This window comes from Mixophyes fleayi, chromosome 2 (genome assembly GCF_038048845.1).
Source record: "Mixophyes fleayi isolate aMixFle1 chromosome 2, aMixFle1.hap1, whole genome shotgun sequence".
NCBI lineage: Eukaryota > Metazoa > Chordata > Amphibia > Anura > Limnodynastidae > Mixophyes > Mixophyes fleayi.
In genome coordinates, this window is record NC_134403.1 from 121,884,988 (window position 1) to 121,912,755 (window position 27,768).

General features: G+C 38.2%; 1 protein-coding gene across 1 annotated transcript; it reads right to left on the reverse strand.

Moving 5' to 3' along the window:
- Window positions 1-11,210: 11,210 nt before the first annotated feature.
- Window positions 11,211-27,628, reverse strand: DCT (dopachrome tautomerase). Its single transcript, XM_075199894.1, has 8 exons — window positions 27,232-27,628; window positions 19,368-19,667; window positions 16,753-16,853; window positions 16,209-16,375; window positions 14,631-14,810; window positions 13,444-13,579; window positions 12,069-12,270; window positions 11,211-11,494 (listed from the first exon to the last, which is right to left on the reverse strand). Exons 1-8 carry the CDS (start codon window positions 27,521-27,523, stop codon window positions 11,316-11,318), a joined length of 1,557 nt encoding a protein of 518 aa, XP_075055995.1. The 5' UTR covers window positions 27,524-27,628; the 3' UTR covers window positions 11,211-11,315.
- Window positions 27,629-27,768: the final 140 nt, after the last annotated feature.

The window sequence follows — 27,768 nt, forward strand, 5'->3', positions numbered from 1 at the left end:
GGTGCTGAAACCATTTGAAGTTGTGACGTGTGAAGTGAGTGCAGATTCTGCTAGTTTGAGCCAAGTCATTCCTTTAATTAGACTATTGGAAAAGCAGCTTGAGAAACTGAGGGAGGAGATGAAAGCAAGCAATTCCGCAAAGTATGTTGACCTTGTCAATCAAGTACTTAATTCGCTTCACAATGATCCTCGAGTTATTAAGATCTTGAGCTCGGATCAGTACGTTTTGGCCACTGTGCTTGATCCAAGGTTTAAGACCTACATTGAGTCTTTGCTTCAAAATGAACGAGATGTGAACTTTTGCAAGGAGCTATTGCTTAGCAAGTTGTCTGCTGAACTGGGCCTTGGCTTGACGACATGTCCTCCTTCAGTTTCTCAAGCAGCTGCTGCTCGTAAAAAATTTAATTTTCCCAAAAAAAGCAGGGAGAACACAGAGGGCAGACCAGAACAGTTTAACTTCTGGGCTGGTTTGAAGGATTTTTCAAAAAACTGTGTGACCTTGCCCATAACTCCATCTAATATGAGTATTAACATGCAAAGGATGGTGGAGGATTACTTTAAGAGGTAATTGATATGGAAATGTCAGACAGTCCCTTTCCTTACTGGGAAGAAAAGCAGGCCATTTGGAAACCCATGTACAAACTTGCTTTGCAATACTTAAGCTGCCCACCCTCCAGTGTGTACTCTGAACGAGTGTTCAGCACAGCAGAGAACTTAGTCAGTGATCGCCATAGAAGGTTACTTCCCAAAAATGTGGAGAAAATGATGTTTATAAAAATGAACTACATCTTCCATGAGGAAGGCCTTCACCATCCAAGACATACAAGCACTGACTGTTCTCAAATGGTGGATTCAAGCGGATATGAATTGATAGTCTGTGATGATGACGTACACACTGATGAGGGTGAGAATGAAGCTGAAGATGATGATGATAACATCTTTTTGAAACTTTTTATGTAAGTGTAGGGTGCAATCTACCCCCAAAGAGGAAAAGGACTTTGGGCATTTCCATATCAAGTACCGTCTTGAAAGGCTGCTGTTTGGGCAATTTCTCCTTAAGGGCAGGGTGTCATACACAGAGTGACCCCAAACTGTCTTTGTCCATTTCTCTTAATATTGTACAGTCTATAACGGCTGAATTTTTGGGTATTTTATACAAGTAGAGGGGGGCCTAGAGAGACCGAAACCAAACTGTCTTTCTCCATTCCAATTAATATTGTACAGTCTAAAACGGCTGAATTTTTGGTATTTTATACAAGTGGAGGGGGGGGGGCCTAGAGAGACAGAAACCAAACTGGCTTTCTCCATTTCTCTTAATATTGTACAGTCTATAACGGCTGAATTTTTGGGTATTTTATACAAGTGGAGGGGGGCCCAGAGAGACCGAATCCAAACTGTCTTTCTCCATTCCAATTAACATTGTACAGTCTAAAACGGCTGAATTTTTGGTATTTCATACAAGTGGAGGGGGGGGGGGGCCTAGAGAGACAGAAACCAAACTGGCTTTCTCCATTTCAATTAATATTGTACTGTCTATAACGGCTGAATTTTTTGGTATTTTATACAAGTGGAGGGGGGCCTAGAGAGACAGAAACCAAACTGGCTTTCTCCATTTCAATTAATATTGTACAGTCTATAACGGCTGAATTTTTTGGTATTTTATACAAGTGGAGGGGAGCCTAGAGAGACAGAAACCAAACTGGCTTTCTCCATTTCAATTAATATTGTACAGTCTAAAACGGCTGAATTTTTTGGTATTTTATACAAATGTAGGGGGTCGAGAGAGACAGAAAACAAACTGCCTTTGTCCATTTCTATTAATTTTGTACAGTCTATAACGGCTGAATTTTTTTGTATTTACAACAACTGGACGGGGGCCTAGAGAGACAGAAACCAAACTGCCTTTGTCCATTTCTTTACATATTTAAGTTTAAGTGTAGGGTGCAATATACATCCAAAGACGATGGCTGCATTGCCAATATTCATAGATGGAGAGGAAGACAATCTGGTTTGTGTGTAGAATTAATGAAGGCCTACCAGGAATGAAACTGTTTTTTGGATCATTTATTAGCTTTACAATTACATTACTTATACTACAAATAGGTGGAGCACTAAATTTGGTTCTTTTAGGCCCAAAAACATTGCATTTTAATCAAAATAGCAAAACAAAACAAAAACCAAAACACGCAAGGGCGGTTTTGCAAAACCAAAACCAAAACCAAAACACGAAGGTAATCCAGGTCAGTGAGCATCTCTATTTTAAAGTAATAATCTTGTTCAATCATGGAACGATGTCATTCCAATTCTGCAGTGTGGATGCACTCATGACCGGCAGTGTCCTTAGATCTCTATGGAGTGTACAGAGTCATGATCATTTCAACTGATAGGTATGGCAGATGAAGAGCACAGATCTGAAGGTAAATCGTGAAAATGTGTTGAGTGGGTACATATGAATCAGCTTTTTTTTTTTTTGCTTTTTTTTTTTAAAATAGTTGGTAAAATTGCATCGGGCGAAATTTTGGAAAGTGTGTGCCCAGCCTTACACAGCTTGGTATGTAATTTGGTGGATACCTCAACATGCTATAGAATGTGGGCCTCTCTTGCAGGTATATAATTGTGGGGGTACCTCAGATTACTATATACTGTAATTATAGTGGCACCTCTGATATTTTCTGGGGGCTCATTTGGCTGGTATATGGTCACATGGGCACTTCTTCTGGTTGTTCTATAATCATATTTGAAGGGCACTGTGAGCATTGTATTCCATGTTTAATACCACCATTTTTTCTCATACATATTTCTCTTTCTAGCTCTATAAAGCCATTAACGGTTTTGATAAGCAAAAGGTAAACATTCACTATTTTTCCAATTATATTATGGCTCATCATCTCTCCAGCAGCATATTTTTGGAGTGTGTGTGTGTTAGGGAATTTAGACTGTAAGCTTCAATGGGGCAGTGACTGATGTGAGCGAGTTATATGTACAGCACTTTGGAATTAGTGGTGCTATATAAATAGCTGATGAATTCTCCAATCATTTTTCCCAAATACAAACACAATCTTTGCCATGGCTCCTAGTACATCATCTTCAGTCTGGGTTTCAGCAGCAGCAGCATTATTTTGTTGTTGGCAGCCATCAATTTACACCCGACTCATCATAGATACTCTGCCAGTCACCACATGCACAGTTTGAAGATGTGGGCCTTTATGAATGCTGCATCTGAGAGACATCATTGAATTTGATGTATTGGATAAATTCCTGTCACTTTTTTGACAGGTCTTAGGTTTCAAACAACTGGTATCTAAGCACTTCCTTTTATTACATTATTATTTTCTATCATTGTCAGAAATTATATATTTTCCCTGTAAATATATATTTCATTTTCTCACTTAGCCAGTAAGTGGAGCTGCAACATGATTTTTGATTTACCAGCTTTCTGAAAATTGATTGTTGAATATGACTTCTTGTTCAGAGGCACTGTCACTATTATTTACAACCACATAAATGCTTAGCTTTGTTTGAAATTGATAATTTACCATTTTATTGACTTCTGAGGATAACTCACAATTACCTGTTATTATTTCATTAGCAATGACTGTACCAGCTACCTTGTTTCTTTTTTTGGAAAAATTAAGTTTGTGGTGATGTGTTGTCTGAGTAGGTTCTCCACGTTCTGCCTGTACAGTATGCTGATCTCTTGACACTGCAAATTCTCACATTTCAATGTTTGAAATTTTCACTGCTGCTATGACCTGCCATATTTCATCACAATTCAAAATCATGACTTAAAGGAAATCTTAGGGTCACAATATGATAAAGGTGAGAATAACAAATCAGATGTTTCATTATCATCAGTACTGCCAACATGAGCTAAGTAGCCTATGACATCAAGGGGTAAATTTACTAAACTGCGGACTTGAAAAAGTGGAGAAGTTGCCTATAGCAACCAATCGGATTCTACCTGTCATTTTGTAGAATGTACTAAATAAATGATAACTAGAATCTGATTGGTTGCTATAGGCAACATCTCCACTTTTCAAATCCACAGATATATAGCAGCAAATATAGCCCTAAGTGTGTGTATATCTAGAAAAGATTCACGTTGAGTTAAAGAAAATAGGCAAAAAAGTTTTAAAAACCCCCTGTGTACCCCAAGTTTATTGACCAATAGTATGTACAACACAGTTCCCTTAATTTTAAATCTCTGAGCAACTGTATATTCCTTTCTGATACCATACACGTCAGTCAGTTGAGACGATTGCAAGTTCTATGGTCAAGCTGTGTGTGTGTGTGAGCTAGAGATTTTTATATATATATATATATATATATATATATATATATATATATATATATATATATATATATATATATATATATTTCTTCACATTACAAGTCTGGCATATATAACAACGCTAGTACTGCTCAACTCTTTGAACAAGACATGCTCTTTTAAGAAGGTGGTGAGTATACATTGTCACTCTTAACATACTGCTACAAAGCTGGATTTCCATGACAATATACTATATTTAGAAGCCCTTTAAGTCATGACGCACCCAAGAAGTAGTGTATCTTAGGCTGTCAATGTATAATGGATGAACAGCTGTTTTAGATAATTTGTGTACTGTCATTATGTATAGCAATCTTAATGTTCATTCTCCTGCCAACTGCTATTGCCATTTTTATTTTCACTAACCATTACAGCTGGGAGCAGCACTCTTGTCATCTACACCCACCTCTTTGGCTCTTTTCCATAATGCATCGGTGCCTAAATGTTAAATAGTTTAATTGCTACCATTGATGTAACATTCAAATGACTGTACAACTTAGAGAAGATCACGTACTGCTGTGTTATATTGCCAACTTATGCCTAGAGTTCTAAAGTCTTGGTGAGTCAAACCATAAATACGGATAATGAAATACCACAATTAACCTATTAACCAACAGTGACATTTTTATAGACTTCCTGCAGCACGAGACACTTATGTTATGCTATTAGTTTATGTGAATTCTAAAGGTGAAAGATTATTAAAGTCAGGTTTTCATTTTGACATTGTAAGCCCAACATACAATTCTAAATGTACAGCAAGCAATATCAAAGTGATGTCTGCAAACAAAGTTTCAGTATTCACCTATCAAAAGAAACCCTGGATTAAGTGGATAGGGGGCTATATGTCTCAAGACCAAGAGAAAAGAGTGGATGTTTACCAGTGGTTAGTGCTACTGAACAAAGAGGTGCAGAGTCTAACATGCATCACCAGGGACCCCGTAAGGAGGTATGGTCTTTGCCATGTGGGACTTACAGGTTGCGGCCCTCAAAATCAGTCCCTGGAGAAATAGATGGGTGAAAGAAGCGTGGTCAGACAAACCTAGGTCAAGCCAGGCTGGTATGTAGTGCCAAATCAGAATGCAACTAGTGGTCAGGGAAGTAGAGACAAAATCAGGTTCCAAAGAGAGAAGTCAGGAGCCACGCCAAGGTCACAATAGGGGAGTCAAGCCAACAAGAACAGGACTGGGGAGAACTCAGAGACTGGAAGTGGAAGAAAAGCTGGAGCTAGGGTGGACCTAATATTCTGATACCCTAATGGTGCCAGTCGTCCTTATATAGTGTTCCCAATTAGAGACCCACTGACTTCCACCGTGGACAGGGAAATCACATTCCATTGCCTTGCAATGGGTCACGCATGAGCAGAAGTTCCATGGACAGCCGGAAGTCGTGTCCCTTTGCTATGGTGAAGGTATAGCCAGGAGAAGAAAGGGACTATCCCTGCACAGCGGCGAGAGTTTGTGGACGGTGGCTGACACTCTCACTCACATTACAAGATGGATATTTTAACATGTTGATGATATTAAAAAAAAAAAAAAAAAGATACCGGATTACACATACTTACCCTAATACATGGTTGAGTTGTCGATAACAGAACAAGTTGCTGTTATCCTTTTTAAATAAGCTTCCTCAGGCTTTGTGCACAGTGAATTTGATGCCAGCGTTGACCAATTCATGGATAGCTGTGTTGGCTAACCTGTGACACTCCAGGTGTTGTGAAACTTCAAGTCCCAGCATGCTTTGCCAATATATAGCAGCTTATTGCTGGAAAGGCATGCTGGGACTTGTGACACTCCAGGTGTTGTGAAACTACTGGTCAGCCAACACTGATGTATAGGCTTATTTATCACGTTTTGCCTTTTAATAAATAGGTCCATGAAAAGTATTAACATACACAATAACAATGACATTTGATACTTTAGTTATTTCTGAAAAAAAAAAAATTATCTTTAGTGATTTATTGAAAGCTAATAGTTCATGAGATAGTTCACGCACCCAGATTAACATAATCTGGGTGCATTTACAGAGTGAACTGCTTCAAAATTTAAACTCTTGATAGGACAGCTCCAAAAGAGTTATGTAGATGTAAGTAAAATGACAAAAATGCTTATATGCTTTTTTTAAACATTTAAAATAAACATCACTTCTGAACTGGTTAGATTTTAATGTTGCCTATATGTAAACATTATGCCGTTTGCTTGTAAGACTGCCATAGCAGTTAGTAGCTACCCAGGCTGCTTTTATTGTGGACCTCAAAGCAGTGCTACCATCCTACAGAGAGAAGACCGGTGAGTTGTGTATTATCTTCTAGGTATGGGTACATGGATGTGATGGGGTCAAGGTTCTATTAAAAATGTTAATACCACAAGCAAAAAAAATAAAATAAATATTCTATAAAATGTGGTGTGTTTGCGCCAACTTTAAATTTACATAATTCCTGATCTTCTATGATTTCTTTAATCCATGATCCAGACTTGTTCAATGACAATAAACAGCGCAGTGATTTAAATAGATGTTCTCACCCTTAATCACATGAGGTGGAGCACCACTGGTCAGATGAGCAAGTGTTCAGCACATGCTCCTCTGACTCCAGGCGCTCAGCCTCTCGTGACTGAGGCCGAGGCACTAGACTGACAGAGCAGTGGGAAGGAACACCCTTGCTGTTCTAGAAGTACTGCCGCTGGGCCGGCAGCCTGGAGGTGAAACCCTAATTTCAACTTGCTTCCCAGTGGAATCTGGGCCCCTCTACAAGATATACATATAGAGGGAGAGTTTTGTTTTTTTAAAAAGGGGTTTGAATAGCAGGTGGACAAGTCACCTGAACCACAAGCAGTCATCTAGGAACAGGTTGCAGAACAGGCAACTGATCAAGACATCTGCACCACAAAATGGTGATGGCCACAGATCTGCCAAAACCCTGGAGGCATTTGATCACCTGATCAAATGGGGCCCATGACCAGGATTCCCAGGCTGCAGAATGCCAATGTACATTCAGCCCAAAACCCCTCTACCACTTAATGCATGTTTGGGAACAGGACTATCATAAGGTTTTAAATCCGGTCAAGTTAGGTTTTCAGAGAGGACCCGTGTAAGCGTATAATTGTTCACAGATTAATCCACTGAATTAAGTTAACAATTAAGGAAACACTGAAAGAATGAAATAGCAGCCACTAGATAAACCTAGTTGTTGCCATTTGCAGCTAAGCATGAGGGTCTACAAGACAGAACTCATTTAATAAACAGATGTGCAAAAATGTATTCTAACTGCATGAGGAAGGGGGGGGGGGGATTAAGAATCTGATTGAATAGCACTTTGCAAATGTTATGAAAGAAACGCCCATTATTATGATGTAATGAAGTAACAACCACCCATGAAATCACTGCTTGTTCTTTACAGAAATCAGTTTAGTTTTTACGATTCATAAAGAAACCTGCTCTTTTACCAGATATTTTTCAATTTACCACAAGGTGGCAGTTAATCACTATGAAAAAGTAGATTAATATTTATTTAATCATGCCTTGTCCAAAGATGAATGAGCCAGGGTTAGTAAGTACATAGTTTTTATTGAATGTTGTTGAAACAATATTTACTCAATTTGTTAGTATATGTACACACCCAAAAATGTATCAGTTTTACTCACCCATACAGCAACATCTCAATTTTATTTTTAGTTATTGACCAAATATAGTTACAACTATAACCATCTTAGCCATGCATATAGTTGCAAAAAATTTCTATCTGTTGCAGGCCTTGACAAAACGCGCACAATTTTTTGCCATTTAATCGTCATTAAATTTCAGCACTGTGTTGCAGATCAGTCTTGTCACAATAGTATAGATATTTCTACATGCCAGATTTTGATCTAACACAGCTTAGAGCAGGCATGTTACTTCATTCAAATTCTATCATTCTAGAAGCAGTTTAACTACCTAGTTTTTGCCAAAAGAAAACATTTTAATTCCTATTACACAAATGCAGTTACTTCTCATGGTTAAAAAGAGAACTGTACATACACACAATGAAGGGCAGAAATCTTACCATAGTAATGAACTTTTTACTGTACAAAAGAAATTAAAAAGGACACATCATGGGCTTAGATCAGCGGTGGGCAACAAGCAGCCTGCCACACCTTCACCTGCAATCTCCAGCTCTCGATCAGACTTATTCTTTTATCCAAAAATAAAAGAGAAGATGGCGCTAATGGTAATAGCTTATAGTTCAATGTTGTCCAAAATTTGCATCATATTCTTTGAATCTTTGCGAATAAAAAGGGAACATATATCCACGATGAAGTAAGAAAATCCTCCTCAATTAATCTGTTCCGTATACATATATGAGGAAAGAAGAAAAACAAACATAGCACAGCCCGTAGGATCCAAAAATCTGTTGTTAATGTCCCCTGAAATACCCGTGAGTTTATACTTAAACACCACGTGATGGAATATTCTTCGTAACCCCTTAAGGGTATATACTCACTAGACCACAATGGATATAAGGCGTATAGAATACCACAAGGGGACCTTAGTTCCACTTTACAAGATTCCTCTCCGTTCGGACCACATTAGATAACAAACGTGTAGAATGACATATAATTTCCACATGGAGATCTCTAGTCCACCTTTCCAAATTCCTCTCCGTTTAAATAATCATGGAAGGAAAAAAGGAAGTCCATAGTGTAAAACCACATAACACTTTATTCCATATGTATCAATATAAACATGAAAATCCAATAAAAAAACGTGTTCAACATCCGTCACCGCAGCAAAAGGGAATAGATGGACTCTTACCCTTATGATGGAATAAACAAGCGTGATGTTAAATAATCCTCGCAGAAGACATCCCGGGTGATACTTCGGCGGCTCACGCTGTCCGGACAGAAAGAGTAAAGTCCAAAACGATTCCCCGCTGGTGCGTGTGACGTCACCCACCTACGTCAGCCAACGTGTTTCGATTACAATAATCACGCTTGTTTATTCCATCATAAGGGTAAGAGTCCATCTATTCCCTTTTGCTGCGGTGACGGATGTTGAACACGTTTTTTTATTGGATTTTCATGTTTATATTGATACATATGGAATAAAGTGTTATGTGGTTTTACACTATGGACTTCCTTTTTTCCTTCCATGATTATTTAAACGGAGAGGAATTTGGAAAGGTGGACTAGAGATCTCCATGTGGAAATTATATGTCATTCTACACGTTTGTTATCTAATGTGGTCCGAACGGAGAGGAATCTTGTAAAGTGGAACTAAGGTCCCCTTGTGGTATTCTATACGCCTTATATCCATTGTGGTCTAGTGAGTATATACCCTTAAGGGGTTACGAAGAATATTCCATCACGTGGTGTTTAAGTATAAACGCACGGGTATTTCAGGGGACATTAACAACAGATTTTTGGATCCTACGGGCTGTGCTATGTTTGTTTTTCTTCTTTCCTCATATATGTATACGGAACAGATTAATTGAGGAGGATTTTCTTACTTCATCGTGGATATAGGTTTCCTTTTATTCGCAAAGATTCAAAGAAGATGATGCAAATTTTAGACAACATTAAACTATAAGCTATTACCATTAGCGCCATCTTCTCTTTTATTTTTGGATAAATTTATGTGTTTGTACTTATAGGGGTTTTGTGTACCTAAAGGGGGAAGGGCTGCTTTGTGGTTTTGACCGCGCGGATATACTCCTACCAGTATTGTGTTGAGACTTATTCTTTGCTTTGATATAAAGAATAAGACTGAGTGAAGCAGCCTAGTCTTGTGTTACTCAGGAGGTCACCTGATGTGGGAGGTCACAACATACCAGAAGATGCTCTCCCTCTTTGCTCTGTAGGGAGGTCTTCTGAGCATGGCTGAGGGGTATATAGACGCATGTGATGTCTGAAGTATATATTAAGGATATTTGTGGCAAGTTGTAGCCTAAGGTCATGTTGTGGAATTTTGCATGTGGGGAGATTATGGCACGAGTGAGGATGTCTGTAAGCGGAGGTCATTTTCGTGCTGGTTTTTTCTTCATTCTGCAAATTAAGAGTAAGGTGCAGCCCGATTGGAGGGCCACACATGCAGCCCTTGAAGTATATCAGGATGCCCATAAATTGTTTATATAGTTAGTGTATTGACACAGTACATGTTCAGGATGAACACTTGTTCTTAATTTGTGCCAGACTTTACAGTTATACCTTATATAGCAAAAGAAGCAGGGCACCTGTAAACCTTATATTTGGGTACACAATTTGATAGATCACCAATTTTGATTGAGCCCCCACATTTATTCCATTAAACACTGCAATATCAGATAACAGGTCTTCTAGAATTAGGACTTTGAGCATACAGATGAGGGATTTTGTTCAGTATGCTTTAGTCTTTTAAAGAAAAAAACACACGAAGTAAATAAAATTGCAAAAACAAAACATTTTACAGAATACATTCAGAATAGTGTTGCCCATTGAATGTGTCCAATTTCTCTATATGGTATATACCACAATGGTAAAAGCACCCATTAATATTAAAATGTCTCCCATTTCATGATTGTCCTGATTGAATTGTGTCCTATCAAACGGAATTGCACATAAACCAAATAGAGAATTTGTTAACTTTACTGTTTCATAACAAGATGATTCAGCAATAGGATTGTAAATTATGTACAATTCCACATAGACACCAGCATTAATACACACTGATGGCAGTGGACATGCACACATAATTCAATACTAGGAATCCTTGTTCAGTACAGGAGCAGGGATACAAATGATAAATATATATTGAATGTATACAACCTAACTGGACTAAATAAGTTTGACATTTTATTTACTTCTAATATCAGAGGGAAAAAAAAAAAAAAAAAAGTAGTAAACATTTGGTTACCAGCATTTGAAGCTATAGATGGTTGTTTAGTAGTCATTTCAGTTTTTATTACATATACCAAAACATTTCAGTCACACAAACGCAACCGAAACGAAGGCATACTTCATAGACCTATACTTAAGGCTCCTTATGCATCTTCTGTATATTTTCGGTTGTAACTTGCATTCATTAGTGGTTCAAAACCTTGTCGCCATTTCCTGTTCATAAAAAGAATAAGCAGCACCAAGAGGACAAGCAAGGCAATAAGTACTCCACCAACAACTGACGCAACAACCACTCCAATTGCACGACTGTCGGCATCAGGGGCTGGAGAGGAAAAAAGTATATGACATCGGTAATAAGTGAGTAACACTGAAAATCTACCAAACATTTATGAATTAAAATAGCAAATGCTTTCAGAATTTTAAAAAAAAAAATTCTATTGGCCGGGGGTGTTGCGCGCCCCCCCCCCCCTCCCTCCTTGAGGTATATAAAACTGGGTAATGGCGCTAATAAGTCCAATATATTACAGTAGGTCCAAGATGCTGCAACTCCAGGAAGAGTTGCTACAGTGTGCTGTTGCCAGATTGTCCCAATGAGCCTGGGCAATCTGCCTCCGGTCAGGTCTTTGAATTCTGTTATTCCTCATTGTTTTAAATGTGTTGACAAACACCAACTGCTGTATCTATTTTGACAGTGTTTTAATAAAAAAAAAAACATCTATAAGTACTACAATATACTACATATATGGACTTTAGTGCACGACCATATCTGTAGCGAAGTCTTGCATTTTGAATGATCTTTAATAAATTAATAAAGAGGAAAAAAAAAAAAAAAAAAAAACCTGTAGCATGTAGTTAGTTGGCCAATATTGAAAAGCTTTTAACATTTGGCATGTTACCTGGCAAGTCAATAGCATATGTGTATCCCAATTGCTCAGCAGGTGCGAACAGCTCATCATTGGTTATAGGAGGAAAGAAGGGCACCATGTTGTACATGCGATTGTGTCCTATTGGTGCAAGTTCCTGAGGCCAAACAGCATCTGGGGGCTGGAAGCGTTTCATCCATTCATCAAATATTGCATCAGTAAAGGAATGGAGTACCTATATAAGAAAAGTAATGGTAAACCCTTTATGTACACATTTTAAAATTGTTTCCCCAGACAGAATGTGAGTATAAGTTACAACTTTATAATTACAGTTATATTGCTAGTGTTACCCAACTTGAATGTGTTTAATCAGCTTGTTATCAAAGATCAATTACTGGTTACATCCTGCTGCTTTTTCCCCTTACACTTACCTTTTGTTTGCAAAGGAAAAAGGGGATTATTATTATTATATTTGCCGTTTAGTTTAAGAAGCAGAACAAAGATCTAACAGGCTAGTTTAGATTAAAAACCACACTGGGGACAATAAGGTATGTGTTCTCAAAACAATGTTGTGATTAAAATCACTAAAAACATTGTACCATTACCAGCAGTAAAATGGACCAATATACAAGGTGCACCGAGACAGGTTGACAAGGGCTGGAAGAAGCATTGCAGGCGCTGCTCTTTACATTATGAAGGGGGAAGCAATATCATCTGCGCCCTTCAGCGTGGTGCTGGGCAACATCATAGCCCACAGTCACTCTAGCAGCCCATCACTGATATAGAGCAGCAACCGACAGCTTCACAAGAAGCTTCTGACTTTCCTCTCAAAGTCATCGCCCAAAATCAGTGCCCGAGGCCTAGACTCACCTAATGGTAGTGCTGGTCCGGATGCTAAATATTTTGTGCATATGCAGAGTGTGATTGTAAAGCATTTTGAGCCAATATCACAATGTCAAAAAGTCCATTAGGGTTGTCAAGAAAAGTCCCCAAAATTCCTCATGGATACCTGCAACCTTATGATACACATTTGGGAACTTAGCCAGCCTTGAATAAATAACTTACAAAACTCAGTCCTGCCAAGGAAGGAGGAAAATCTCACATTCTGACCAGGTCATGAAACTATTGGTGTGAAATTAGTATGTTTTTCCTGTGTTTGCATTGGCTACCACCCACATTCGCCAGTGAAAGCTCCTTTCATTAGACCTTCTGTAATCTTCTTGTGAGGTTAAAGCACAACCGAAGTTGTTTTACTATATGCAAATATGGTGATGAGTTGCAAGAGCACATTTATACATAAGGAACATCAAATAAAGTATATATGGGAGATTTTTCGGTTTTCTCCAATATGGACTATTTAAAATGATTTTTGATGCTTTCAACAGCTTTGGAGGGAGGTAATACATACCACAAAAATGGGATCATTAGCAGCAGAATGAGACAATGCACTGGTCCCATTTAAGAAAGAGTGCACTAAATTATGGAGACTCATTGCAGGAAAATCCAGGGTTCCATTTGGCTCTTCAAAGCCTTCAAGTGCATTCCTGTGTATAGAAAAGGGATATTGTTTTTCGGATGGCAAGTACAAAACATTTTCACTGTCATGATTGTCAATGTAAAATTAAGAGCTCCTTAAGAAGTCCTTTGGAGATTACCTTTATGCATATATAGACTTCATTTGTGGTGTGATCTACCATACAGTAGTAAAGATACTGGTATAATTGAACTTGTTTCAAGAAGTGACTGACTTTCTTTTAAATATTATACGTTTGCAGACACTGATTAGATGTACTTTTAAAGTATGAGTTTTCCTCTCTGACCAGAAGTACCTGAACAAGAGTGGTGTGCATGGAATAATGCAACAAAACAAGCACTGCGCTCTAAAAGGACTCTTCACATTAAGTGGTTCAAATTATATGTAATCACTGCTAGGACTGCATGTGTATGAGCAGTTTTTACTAGTTTAACAGCCAACACACTTAAACACTTCACAGAATAGCTGAAAGTGTACAGGTAACAGTGTGCGTGTGAGATTATATATATTATATATAATCACACACACAGTGACACTTTATTAAGTACATGTTAGAAAAGCTCTGACCCCAGAGCATTCCTTAGAAAGTCTGGCCCATATTGACATGATCACATCAGTTGCTGCATATTTGATCTCCCATTCCACCACATTCCAAAGCTACTCTATTGGATGGAAACCTAGTGACTGGAGGACATTGGAGTACACTGAACTCATGTTCATGGAACCAGCTTGAGAGGACATGTGCTTTTTGTGTTTATCCTGCTGGGAGTAGCCATTAGAAGTAAACTTGAGACTGTTGATAAAAATCCCAAGAGATCAGCAGTATAAGATACTCAAATCACCCCATCTGGCACCGATAATCATTCCATAGTCAAATTCAGTTACATTTCTTCCCCATGCAGATGGGTGATCTGGACAACAACTCAACCATGTCTACATGCCATTCTGCATCGAATTGCTGCCACATGATTGGCTGATTAGATATTTGCATTAACAAGCAGGTGAACAGGTGTACCTAGTAGTATGGTCAGTAGTGCAGATCAAAATAAACACAAACGTACCTGAAACTTGAAGTAGAGTTTGTGAAATAAGGAGGACTGTCAAACTCTCCAAGTGAAAGGCAATTCTTTACATCTTCCATAGTTGGCAAACTCCCACCAGATCGGTTGTTTGGACTCCTCCGAATAAGACCTTCATTAGTTCCGTTACACAGTGTAACCAGACGATTATACTCATCCAAGCTAAAGATGAAGCAGAAAGCACATTTAACAGACCATATCGAATGTATAATGCTGTCAATACTAAGAGGGGAGGGGTTCTTTGCTCTTTAGAACAGTTGGAGTGTGACCATCATGAAACAAAAGAAAAAAAACATCTTTTTGTGGGGCGTTGGTGGGGGGCAGAAGACAAAAGAAAAGAGGAACAGAGATGCAGACATAATTTGTACTGTGCAGTTATAGAGTATTGTGCAGGGAAAAAGCATTTCATGGAAAAGGTTTAAAACCTGGGCCTATTCCTGGAAGTTAGGGGCATTTAGCAACTATGCTCTCCATAAACTAAAATTGATTCCAGTCTGTCCCAAAGCCATCCTAGTACTAAGATGGGAGGAACATAAAAACTGCCTTGGATTCAACAATGTACACAGATTTTACTCGTTTTTTATTTTTTTTACTCAAATGGTCCTTGTTGCTCATTATGTACACGTTTGTTGGTTTTGTTGAGCAGAAACAATTTGGTATGTGAAATTCATGCCTAGGATCATAAGTTCATCCAGCACAGTGCACACAACATTACAATACCTAATCAGAGCAGTGACCCATCATTATACCACACTTCCTTCTCTACTACATAGTGGGCAGCACAACTCAGTGCTTCTGCTGGACTTCCTTAAACATCGGGTCAGCAGCCATAATTCAACATTCCCGTAGATTGTAAGCTTGCGAGCAGGGCCTTCTGACCTCTTTGTTTTACTCAGTTTGTTTATTAGTTTACTATGTTTGTCCCCAATTGTAAAGCACTACAGAATATGTTGGCACTATATAAATAAATGATCAATTGTAGGTTTTGAAAACTGAGGAAAAATACAGCCTATTGCAAGGAAGAGGGGTGAGATGCTTGGACCACCATCTTACTATGGTGGGCAGTAAAGGCAAGTCAGAAATATATTGCTAGTCTCAATCTTAAAGCTTTTGGAATGCCAAGAGGGCCCAGTGATTTCCTTACATCGCCCAAGGAGGAGTGTGCTTGCACCAGTACACCGGTGGGTCATGTTTTTTAAAAAAGCTGTCCAACGCTCAACTGAAAGGAGAGCCCCAGCAGTTGACTCAACCTTATTAAGTAAGATGAAATAAGTCCTAACAAATGAGGTTCATCACTAGGTTATGTGACATAGTTGCTGTATAACTAAGACACCCCTCACCACAAGGTTTGCTACTCCAATAGTTAGCCTAGTTAACCATTTTTCTCATAGCAAAATTATTAGGTAAAGGGGGTAATAGCTGCTTTTCAATAGACATTATCACCTCAGTTTCTTTCATCATTGAACCAGACATTTATAAAGACACAAAATATTGTCCAGAGTGCCTGTAAGATTTTAAGAGTCATTAAATGATGGATTTAATTTATATGAAAAAGGTTACCTGTCGCACACAATCTCCCAGCGGGAAAATCTAGACCCAAGACTAATTAAAGTGGGATCATCCAGTCTGGGAGCACCAAACAATTCGTCAGTGCAGACATCACACTCATTCCTGCCAGTGGCAAAGTTCCAGTATGGTAAGGCAAACGAGTCATCGCTGAGCATTTTCTGTAGAGAGGGAAACAGTGATAGAAGACAAAAACCCAACAGCTGAGAGGTAAGATTTTCAACTAGATTTCTTTCCAGAAACCCTTCACCTACTAGAATCATGCAGGTCACATGCCCCCCCCCCCCCACCCCCACCCCCCAACATACTGTCTACACTCCATGGAGGCAGACATTTTGTGTGCTGAACCACTAGTCATAAGAATGCAACCTATCAATAGAGGCCACATTATTTATTGTATAAAATACTCTTAGAAATAAGTGGTAAAGTGATTATATTTTAACAGTTATTGGGTATGGTATGACCGTTTGTCAACAAAAAAAAAAAAAAAATTTTTGTAAATCAATATTTATACACCAACTATTTAGTGCTGCGTTACCTGTAATTCTCTCTCCAGGAGCAACAGGTGATATCGGTGCCAAGTGACAAAAGCAGGGCCTTTGTGAGATAAGTCAATTGCTTTGAATGGACGTCCTGGCCCTGAAGTAGAAAATATAACTTCAAATAAATTCCAACTTCCAATTTAAATTGTAAGTTTCAGATATTCATCAATGCACCAAAGAGATCTGTACAAGGATAAAGGAATATGAGGCAACATTTTCTTTGTGACAATCAGCTGATTAATTAGGTGACAGTGCAGCAATATCATTCAAACCCTTAGGATGAGCCCAAGAAGGCAGTAATGCTATTGTAGAGATCCATTCTATATCTGCTGCTTTTTAATAATCTGGATAGCTGAACAGAGATATTGATCTTCTGGGTAAATAACTATAAATATATTCTTCTGTTCCTATAAAGAATAGGAATTTCGATTATTTGCCATTGAAAGGTACTGCATAATAAATAGAGGTGAGCGGGCTCGGATATCTGAAATCCGAGCCCACCCGAACGTTGCCGATCCGAGTCGGATCAGAGACAGATCCGGGTATTCCCGCCAATTGCAAAACTGAAACCGAGGCTCTGAGTCATAATCCCGCTGTCGGATCTCGCGATACTCGGATCCTATAAATTCCCCGCTAGCTGCCGCCATCTTCACTTGGGCATTGATCAGGGTAGAGGGAGGGTGTGTTAGGTGGTCCTCTGTCCTGCTATATCTCGTGCTGTTCAGTTCTGTGCTGGGGAAATAACAATGCCCTTAGCACAGCACAGCACGAAAATTTTTAAAAAAAGTTATAAAAAAAAAAAGAAATTAAAAAAAAATATCCAAAAACAATCCTGCAGTATAAGTCCATTGGTACTGCAATATTACAAAGTTCACTGATTCTGCAGAATAGACTGGGAATTAGTGGAAATGATTGTTATTGAATGTTATTGAGGTTAATAATAGCGTAGGAGTGAAAATAAACCCAAAAAAAACTTGATTTTAACACTTATGTATTTTTCAAAATAAATCCAAATCCAAAACCTTTCGTCAGGTGTTTTGCGAAACAAATCCAAACCCAAAACCTCAAGCAAATCCGAATCCAAAACACAAAACACGAGACACCAAAAGTGGCCGGTGCACATCCCTAATAATAAATGACTAAATGTAGAACAAAAGAGTAGTAAATTAGTGTTCATCAGGCCCTTACACCTTACTGTTATAGCTGCTGCAGTCACTCCTGTACATAAAGTCATTATACATGAAATATTTGCAGATATGCTGCCTATGTGCCTAAAGATTGTTTATTCGACACCTACCACCTGATCAGGTGTCTAAGAGGTGTTATTGGAAGTCCTCCAATTAACTAACTGCCTACAGATACAACCTGGTTTCCTGCTTAGCTGTAGATAAATGGACTAGAACTACCATTTGATCTTTTGGGGGCTTAATATCAGTCAGCCTGTAATTAGCATTGTGCCTTAAAAGGTGTGCTTTAACAACCTAGAAGCGTAAATTCAATTAAAAATCCAGACAATCTGGCATTTTATTTATTTGGAGATGTGTAATTGTGAGAGCTGGGACCAGTGTTGATAGGTTGCATTCCCAGCTGGGAGACGATGCCTTGGTGACATCGGGCAACACACCAATCACATGATGCCCAGCCATAGCTCTGCCCCCTGTATCCTGCTGGGCTTTTCAAACAGGAGGAGTGAGAACAAAGGAACAGTTTGCTGTGGGACACAGAAAGAGCAGCAGCAGCCACAGCACACAGGGGAGACTCAAGAGCTGAAGTGAAGGGTTTTCCTGCAGAGAAAGGGAAAAACAGCATCATAGGAGTGTCCCAATACTAGCAGCCACAAGGGGAAGAAGCCGCCTCTACGGGAGAGCAGCAGAGCTCTCAGCGACCAGGAAGGAACGTGTGTGCCCCATAGTTCCAGACCTCCTCCCCTAGCGGCCATGCCTAGGCCTGATCCACAGCCACTAGCACTCACTAGGTACCACCTACCCCAGAAACACCTTAGTAGTGGGAGCATAGTTCCCCATGGTGCACTCACCTTGCGGAACTGCCCTCCCCGTATTTTGCCTCACACCTTTACAGCAAATGGAGTGCCTGGATGACAAGACAGGGGGCCCTCCCCTCTGTTACGTTCAGGTACTTGGACATTTCCCCCCCCCCCCCATTGCGCGCAGACACTGTTGAGGAGAGGGGAGATGCTCCCGAAGACGACCAGAGATCGACGGGGTGCGTAGGGCAAGTGCGAGTTCCTTCCCCATCCCAGGCCCCCATCCATAACCCCACCCCTCACATAATTACAGTCTATAAAGGATATTTGGTTTCATACAGCCACAAGCTAGGTACTTAATGTATCCAATACTTTCTTAGTTAATGGAGAACTGTGTTTAAACTAATTGGACCAAGTATTAGGAGGGGGTGTCGGAGTGACTCCACTTTATTTACAAGAAAAATAAAAGGTTTGCCGGTATCTTATCTGATTTTTTTTTGGAAATCTTCTTCTTTCTCAGAAATTATTAAATATTTAGTTCTGGGTTCACACTACGAGTCACAGTATAGGGGCCATGCAACCATATCAGCCTATATTAAAGTACTAAACAATGACAATAAAACAAACCTAACAATGTATCCCTGACGGAATAGTAATGAAGCCAGACAAAGAAGTTATAGATGCTGGTGTTTGATACTTGTGGCTCAGTTCCGTTAGGCCCAAGAATGCCAAGCCAATGCTGAGTAGCAATCACGTAGTCAGGATGAATGGTGGTCTTGGAACGATCCAGAGCATCCAGGAACTGAACTCTTTCCTGAGGAGTTAAAGAAAGAATATTTTTCCGCACAACTGGTGGCTTCCTCTGGTCACAGTTAGGTCCCGTCCAGCCAAATTTACAGTCTCCACAATTATACCCAGAAAAGTTTCCTGAGGAATAAACAAAAAACACATATTTCAAGAAGGTGTCTTGGTAAATTAAACTATTTTTTCCCCTCCTCCCTTTCATGTTACAAACATCCTTTGCATCCTATGTTCTGGTTTATAAATGATAGGTTTTGCAGCAGGGAAGACCTATAGTCAGTGACAATGAAAGTGTCTCACTGCTTGGGTAAAGTCACAGCTATTATAATTACAGTTTAACTAGGGAAAAATGTGGGAATGGCCACACTGCTCAAGTGCTGAAATCTATTAGATTAGATCTGTAAGACAGCTCTTTGAAGAGTTAACCCTAAAACAGTTTGCTGTTAGCTTGAAAATATGAGTTGTGTGTACCCACTTATTTCTAACAATTTTAGATACATCTACAGCATGTGCTACATGTAGAATGACATTCAGCCAATTGTAGGGGGGAAAAAAAAAAAAAAACACCTTATCTAGAAAACAATTTGGGGCACCATGTCTAAATTTCTATAAACATTCATTTTTAAGAAAATCCACTGACGACGACCCCCCCCCCCCCCCCAACAGTGTCCCTGGCACTGTCCTAATGTAAGTATTCATCATAGTTACTACTGGAAGAAGAACATAATTATTTCTATGTATGACAAATCAACAAAATGCAGCAATATATTTGTAGTCTACTGCCCCCTCTCCCCTCATTTCCTTATTTCAGTCCTGTCTGGCTCATGGGTTGACAGATAAGCAATACAATACCTCTGTTTGATTTGGACAATTAGTATTTTGTTATGTAAACGATCAATGCCCTGCTGAGCATCAGCAGACTGGTAGGCCCACCTCCAACACGGAGGAATTAAAAAATCTCATGCAGACGAAAGTATTCAGCCGTCACAGGTTAAGTCACATGACCAACCTTGTGCTGATGATCACTTAGAACAAATTAACAGTGCCATTGAGGCAGAGTGGTATGTTTGGAAGAGAAAAAAAAGAAAAAAAAAAAGAAAAAGAATTCATTGAAAAACATGAAGCAATAGGTAGGCTGTGAAATCTAATAAAATAGCATGGCTTTTAATTAAAATAAAATCCTTACTTAAAAATACAATATTCGAATTAGATTTTTTCTGTTCTTTATAAACATATTAGTGTGCTTTGCTATATAGTATACTCTTATGTTCAGTAGCATTATAAATGTGTTCTTCTAAATGATCAGGTTGGTCATTTGCAAGAAGATTTGGACCCTAGATGGAGCTCAGGTTGATACTATGGTAATGTGACCCCCTTCCACCCCCACCCTCTCTATCTTCAGCCTCATTGCTTCAGGGAACAGAACAGAGGCCATTCTTTTTTGAGCAAACACTTGTGCTTGCATTTTTACTTTGCACCTGGAGCACAAGAGCAACTATTCCAGACTTTACATTTAAAAATAAAAATAATAATGAATACAAGTTATGCATTTCACACTCTGGTTTCTCTTCAAGACGCACATATCTTTTGCCGTTTACCAATGTATTTAATTGCATCAGACAGGGTGCCAAAATAATTACTGATTTCAGACTGACAGCACTTCACATTTTGTGGAATCGAGCAGTAGAGGATTTAAGAATCAGTGAGCTTCATAAGGGATAAAAACCTCAAGGGATAAATAATTCAATGGCTCATAAGTTTCACCATTAAGATACAAATGCCTTTAAAAATGTTACCACGGATGTCCAACTACAATAGGAGAACTCACAAGCTTCAATAAAGGGGGAGGGGGCAGTCTAGGGAACATTTCTTAAAGGAAGCATCTGTTGAGAACAGTTTGTGCCAACATATTGTGCCATCAGTCTAACATTGCAGACTAACTCAGGAAAAATGAGCAGTATGGTGTCAAGTTTACTTACCCACTGCTAGTAACATGGAGTTAGAATAGGATTGTCATTTGCAACATATTAAACAAGTCATTTCTTTGTAATATACTGCATTCTGTATTTTACACTAGCATTAAGGCAGTCCAATCTATGGTTTTACAGTGAGCATATTGCACGCATTCAGATATTAAAGCATTATGCTAAAATGCACAGTATTGAGAGGATTGAAGCACCACTTTAGTTAGTGGTGCATTAAAATATTTGCAGATTTTTTACTTTTATACTTAAACACATTGTGCAGCATTCATAAAGCTATTTTAATAACTGCTGTAATTGCAAATGATAACAGTGAACGGTGCTCTAATTGCCAAAAATATATATCCAAAGTTATTCACAGGTGAACTAATCATATAAGTCACAAAATATTAAACTCCCTACATCATCATAATACATTTTGCTTTATCTGTATGATCATCATGTTTGAAGAATTTTATATTGGAATTGTAGAAAAACAGGCAACCAATGTAAAGATTGACAGAGTGACTCAGAAGGTGAAAAACAATTTGCAAGGAAAATCAATCTAGCAAATGCGTGTAAAATAGATTGTAGAGGTTCAAGTCTGGTTTTGGGAAGACCAGTAAGGAGGTAATTAAAATAATTGATGCGGGAGATGTTGAGTGCATGAATTAAAGTTTCTGCAGTGTCTTGTGTGAGATATGTACGTATTCTGGAAATGTTTTTTTATATGTATGCAGCATGATGTTAATATAGAGTTGATGTGGGAAACAAAGGATAGTTGCTAGTCAAAGATTACACCTAGGCAGCGAGCTTGCGGGGAGGGATTTATGGTCATGTCAACAGAAAGAAATGTCAGGCAGGAAGCTTCTATTGTTGGGTGGGAATATTATGAATTCTGTTTTTGTGATGTTAAATACTGTTGTGTCAAAAAAGACAAAGTATTATAGGAGTGATACCTTTATTGGCTAACCAAAATTATATTTGCTAGCTTTCAGAGCACAGAGGCCCTTTCATCAGGCAAGTTTACAAATGAGTGACAGAAAAATTCACAACATTTAAGAGCTGTTACATCAAGAAAGTTGAAATTTGTAGGGGGCGGGTTGTTGAATACATTATTAAGATAAGCTAAAGCAATAAAAAGAAGGTTTTCGTAAAAATCCTATGAGTTCAGAGGTCTGGAGTCACTCTGCTGTAGGGTGTGAAGTGTATCCATGTAGTGGGTCATAAATGCAGTTGTTTGAGTCTTTTAGTCAATGACTGCAATGTTCTTAGCTTGAATGCCCATATTTTTCTCTCCCTGTCATTTTAAAAAAACCTTTCTGTATTATGAGTTTTAAATCTGTCATACATACACATTATATAAGGTGTGTGTATATATGTATACGTGTGTGTATCCAGTAGAGCGGGGTATTTGGAAGCTTCTATTCCACATATTATTCACTGGGAACAGAATGATTATGATCAGTTTTCCACTCACAATATGACATAGAAATATTATGGTAAACCTCCAATTGACTACTGCCATGATAATCCTACACTTTTTTTGTTAGGTCTGATCACCTTATGCATTTTTATTGCCTGCAAAAAGCAGCTTTCAGGACCAAACCTAAACAACTTTACTGGTTGCCTTGGACCAGAAAGACCTTGGCAATGCATATTTGTGGACACCAAGCTTTCAAAAACTGTTTTAGGACATACTTTACAGGATCATTCTGACAAATACTTGTTTATTAAATATGACATCATTTAACCAGGATATTCTTTAGCACTGTATAAAGTTAGATAAAAGCAATCTCTAACATTTGCAGTTTGAGTAGAATTCTAACTAAAAGTTTCATTATTCCATTTTAATGAAGTACTTGAGTTTTCCTGCTTGTTCAGCATAGATGCTGCAAATACTTGGCTCTCTGCATTAATAATTTAGCACAAGGATCACAATACAGGACAATGCATTTGCTTTCTTGCTAAAAGTGAAATATAAGGGTTGTATCAAATTTTGGGACCCGTAAAAACTGCAAATGCATTTAGAACCAACGGTAAAACCGATGTGAAGATACAAATTCTGCATAGTAATTTTGCCAGCACCAGCGAGTCACTAAGGTCCTAATGCCAAATTAGGAGCAAACCAAAAGAAAGTTTGTACATTGGCAAAACCATGTTGCATTGGAGGGAATGGGTAAATTTCAAATGTGGGGACAGATCTTTAGTTGGAATATGGCAAATCAGTAGTTTCCCTGCATACAAAAAAAATAAAAAAAATAAATAAAATTGCACTCCTTGCATTGTAACATGGTTTTGTCCAGGAGCAAATGTATTTATTTATTTATTTTAAGAGCTTTGCACCGAACACAGTATCAGGCCCTAAGCCACTGGTTCCCAAACTGCTTGTGAGACACACCTATCACAGTCTGTTAGATTCAATAGATTTTATCGTATAAAAGGGAAAAGGAAGAAAAGGTTTAAACACAAGACACCCAAATGGTAGGTCTAAAGAACACTCATTTAAAAATTAACTTATTAATTATAGATAAAACTAAAAGTGAAATATAAAATATGCAAGACAAATAAGGGAGGCAGAGTACATGATCTCAAATGAATATGTTATTTGTCTCTACCATGCATGTCTCTGTATTAAGGACGATAGATTCAGAATTTAGTAGGATTACAAGCTATAGATCTTAATGTATAATACATTGACATGGTATAAATATCTTCAGGGAATAATTCAAGTATCTATTATTCATTAAGAAAACATCCTTATCTTCATTTTAGGATCTCTCTAAATGGTATTATGTAAATATCATATTGAGTGGAATAATTGACAGATTCATTATAGCTTATCAAATGCAATTAATATCTTAATGTGAAATATAAGTGCGACAGATCAATATTTGTCTCATTAATAACACCATAAACCTCCTATCATACAACTGTTCACTATGATTGTGTGTATGTTTCCTGGTCACTCTGATGTGAGTGATCTTATAGTATGTTGGCTAATGCTATCATTATATCTGTGTAGTATGTACCAAAGTGTACATTAAAAACGTCAATCTAATACTACTGATGCTTAACAAGGTGTTGTACCAATATTTAGCAGCATGCTAAATCAGTTTCATCTTAGTATCTGTCAGGAGTCAACTACTATAAATTACTATACCTTGATATCTTAAGGCTGCATTAACTTATATGGTGCATGAATCTTGGTCAAATTATAATAAGAGTGATCTTCTCAATATAATTAGTGCTGCTAATGATTAGCAGTGTACCGAGTCATTTGTTGAATTACAATAGATCACCTTCGTATGCTGGATCAGTAATAAAGTTCAGCTAAATGCTATAAATTTACAGTGATTACTGAGCTTGTATGTGTAATAAGGCAGCCGTTATGTTGCCACTTGTATTACTGTGCTAGATGAAGGTTTGTTATTATAAGTACCCAATGCAGGTACCCACTATCTCCTTTTTAATTAAACCTAAATCATGTCACATTGTATTAAATACACACGAGACCTAACAGCTCAGATCTATATGTTGCAGCTGTCAGCAGAGTATATTCAGATTTGCAGCGTTTTAAATTCTATAGTGAAGTTCAGCTACACTGTATCAGATAGTAGAGAAATATAATTATATATAGTAATTAAATCTAAATTAAATCTGTTGATATGAGGAGAAAGTATATTCGCTGTTAAGACTTCTATTGTGATTCAATTAAAATGGTATATATAAAAAAATAATAATCTGTATTTACTTGTATGTTTGACAACGTGCTGAATCAATTGTTGAGTTCAGCTAACTCATCTAGGTAATCTGTGAATGTAAACCTCTATCTATCTGTTACACGATATAGTGCAGCCGGGTCTCACCACCAGATCTGAGACGCTGTAAATCTGTGAACATGCTTCACTGACAGCTGCAACATCTGCGATCTGAGCCATTAGATCTCCTATAACAAATACTCATTTATCATAGCAATAAAAGTGGCAACGTAATAGCAGACAAGCCCAGCAATTATTATGAATTTATGGCATCTAGCTGAGTTATACTACTGATCCAACACCCTGCTTGGTTTTAACAGCGCTTAACAGATAAGTTACCTAGATTTAGCTGAATTGATTCAGCACACACTGCCAAGCATACAAGTGAATATTATTATTTTTTTACGGATATACTTTTTAATTTAATCACAATAGACGTCAAAACAGCGATTATACTTTCTCCTCATAGCAACACATTTAAACTTCTATGTATCTACTATTTTATGCAGTGCAGCTGAATTTCACTATATAACTTGAAACGCTGCAAGTCTGAATATACTCTGCAACATATAATACATACAATGACATGATTTAGGTTTACTTAACCAGGAGATATTGGGTGCCTGTATTCAATACGCTGTCCTGGACAGCGCTGAATTAACTCGCGCGGGGGGGGGGGGGGGGGGGGTTATAATAAATATTTAACTAGCACAGTAATACAAGTGACAACATCACAGCAGACGAATTACACATACAAGCTCACTAATCACTGTAAATTTAAGGTATTTAGCTGAGCTGTCTAACTGATCCAGCATAGGACATACTCTGCTACTTAGCCCTATGCTGGATCAGTTAGAATTCAACAAATGACTCACTACTGAACATTAGCAGCACTATATTGATAAGATCAGTCATATTATAGTGACAATATTCATGCACCATGCAGGCTTGAGAGAAGAGAATTTATACCAGTTGACTTGACCAGCATTTTCAAATACCAAGATGCGATGTACTGATTTAGCATGCTGCTAAATTGATATATTATCTAAGCGATTCAGCTGCGCTATATTGTGGATTCAACAGCTTGTTAAGCATCAGTAATAATATGCTGACATTTTTAATGTACACTTTGGCACATACTACACAGATACATAATATGTTAGCTAATGCTAAGATCACTCACATTTCAGAGCGGCCACAATATAAGCGAACAGTTGTATGATAGGAGGTTTATGGTGCTATTAATGAGACCCATATTGATCTGTCTCATTTATATTTCACATTAAGATACTCATTGTATTTGATAGATTAATTATAATTTGTCTTTTATGCCACTCAAATTATCTACATAATATAATACCATTTCGGAATATATACCAAGATGAAGATAAGGATGTTTCCTAATGAATCAATAATTGAGTTATTCCCTGGTATTTATACCATGTCAAGGTATTATACATTAAGATCTATAGCTTGTAATCCTACTAAATTCTTAATATCTCATCTTTAATACAGACATGTATAGTAAAGACATAACAAATTTAGGAGATCATATACTCTGCCTCTTTGTCTTATATTTCGCTTTTAGTTTTATCTATAATGAATAAAAGCCAATTCTTAAAATGAACGAGTGTTCTTTTGACCTACCATTTGGGTATCAAACCTTTTAAACCTTTTCTTTTTAAACCTTTTCTTATTCCTTTTCTCTTATACGATAAAATCTATTGTATCTAATGGACTGATAGGTGTCTCTCACGAATAGTTTTTCTTTTCTTTGCCATTATATCTGTAGTCCTAAGTTATAAAAATCGGTATATAATCAGACATGTAAGTGTGTAGTAAAAGCTAAAAAGAACCAGCATGTAGTAGAGTAACACAACAAGAAAACAAACTGCAGCAAGTATTGGATGTAGTGTATAGTATGTTACAAGTAGGAGCCAGAAGCTAGGTACAGCGAGTAGCACATACCAGCACACTGACAGGTGGCGTTGTAGAACTTCAGCGGCCAACGCTCCCGATCATCCACGTTGCGCAGGGTGTAGGGACCGCTCCAGGGCCGGTCGTCCACTACCACAGTCACGCATCTGCCCCTACCCTGAGAAGAGCCACACACATTGGCTTGGTCTGATCCCAGCGGAGGACAGCATCGCTTGCTCACCAGAGCCTCCACCGTCGTACAAGCCCTAGGAAACTGAGCTTGAGCCAGATGAACCAAGTACACAGCCACCATCAAAGCCCCTAGATGCTTAGTGTAAGCCATGACTACTTTCTGTTCACTACTAAAGAGTGAGAACTGCTAAATAAGTCACAGCTATAATAAGCGATTACTAGCACTTAGGCTGGGAGGACAAACGTTACGCCTTTATTTTCCACACTAAATTTTAACCTATTTATATACCTCCTAACTTGCAAACCCCAGCGGAGGGGCTGAGGGCGTGGCTACGTCAAAATGGGGGCGTGATCGGGACAGCTGGGAGGTAATACCACTAAGTAACCAATTAATTA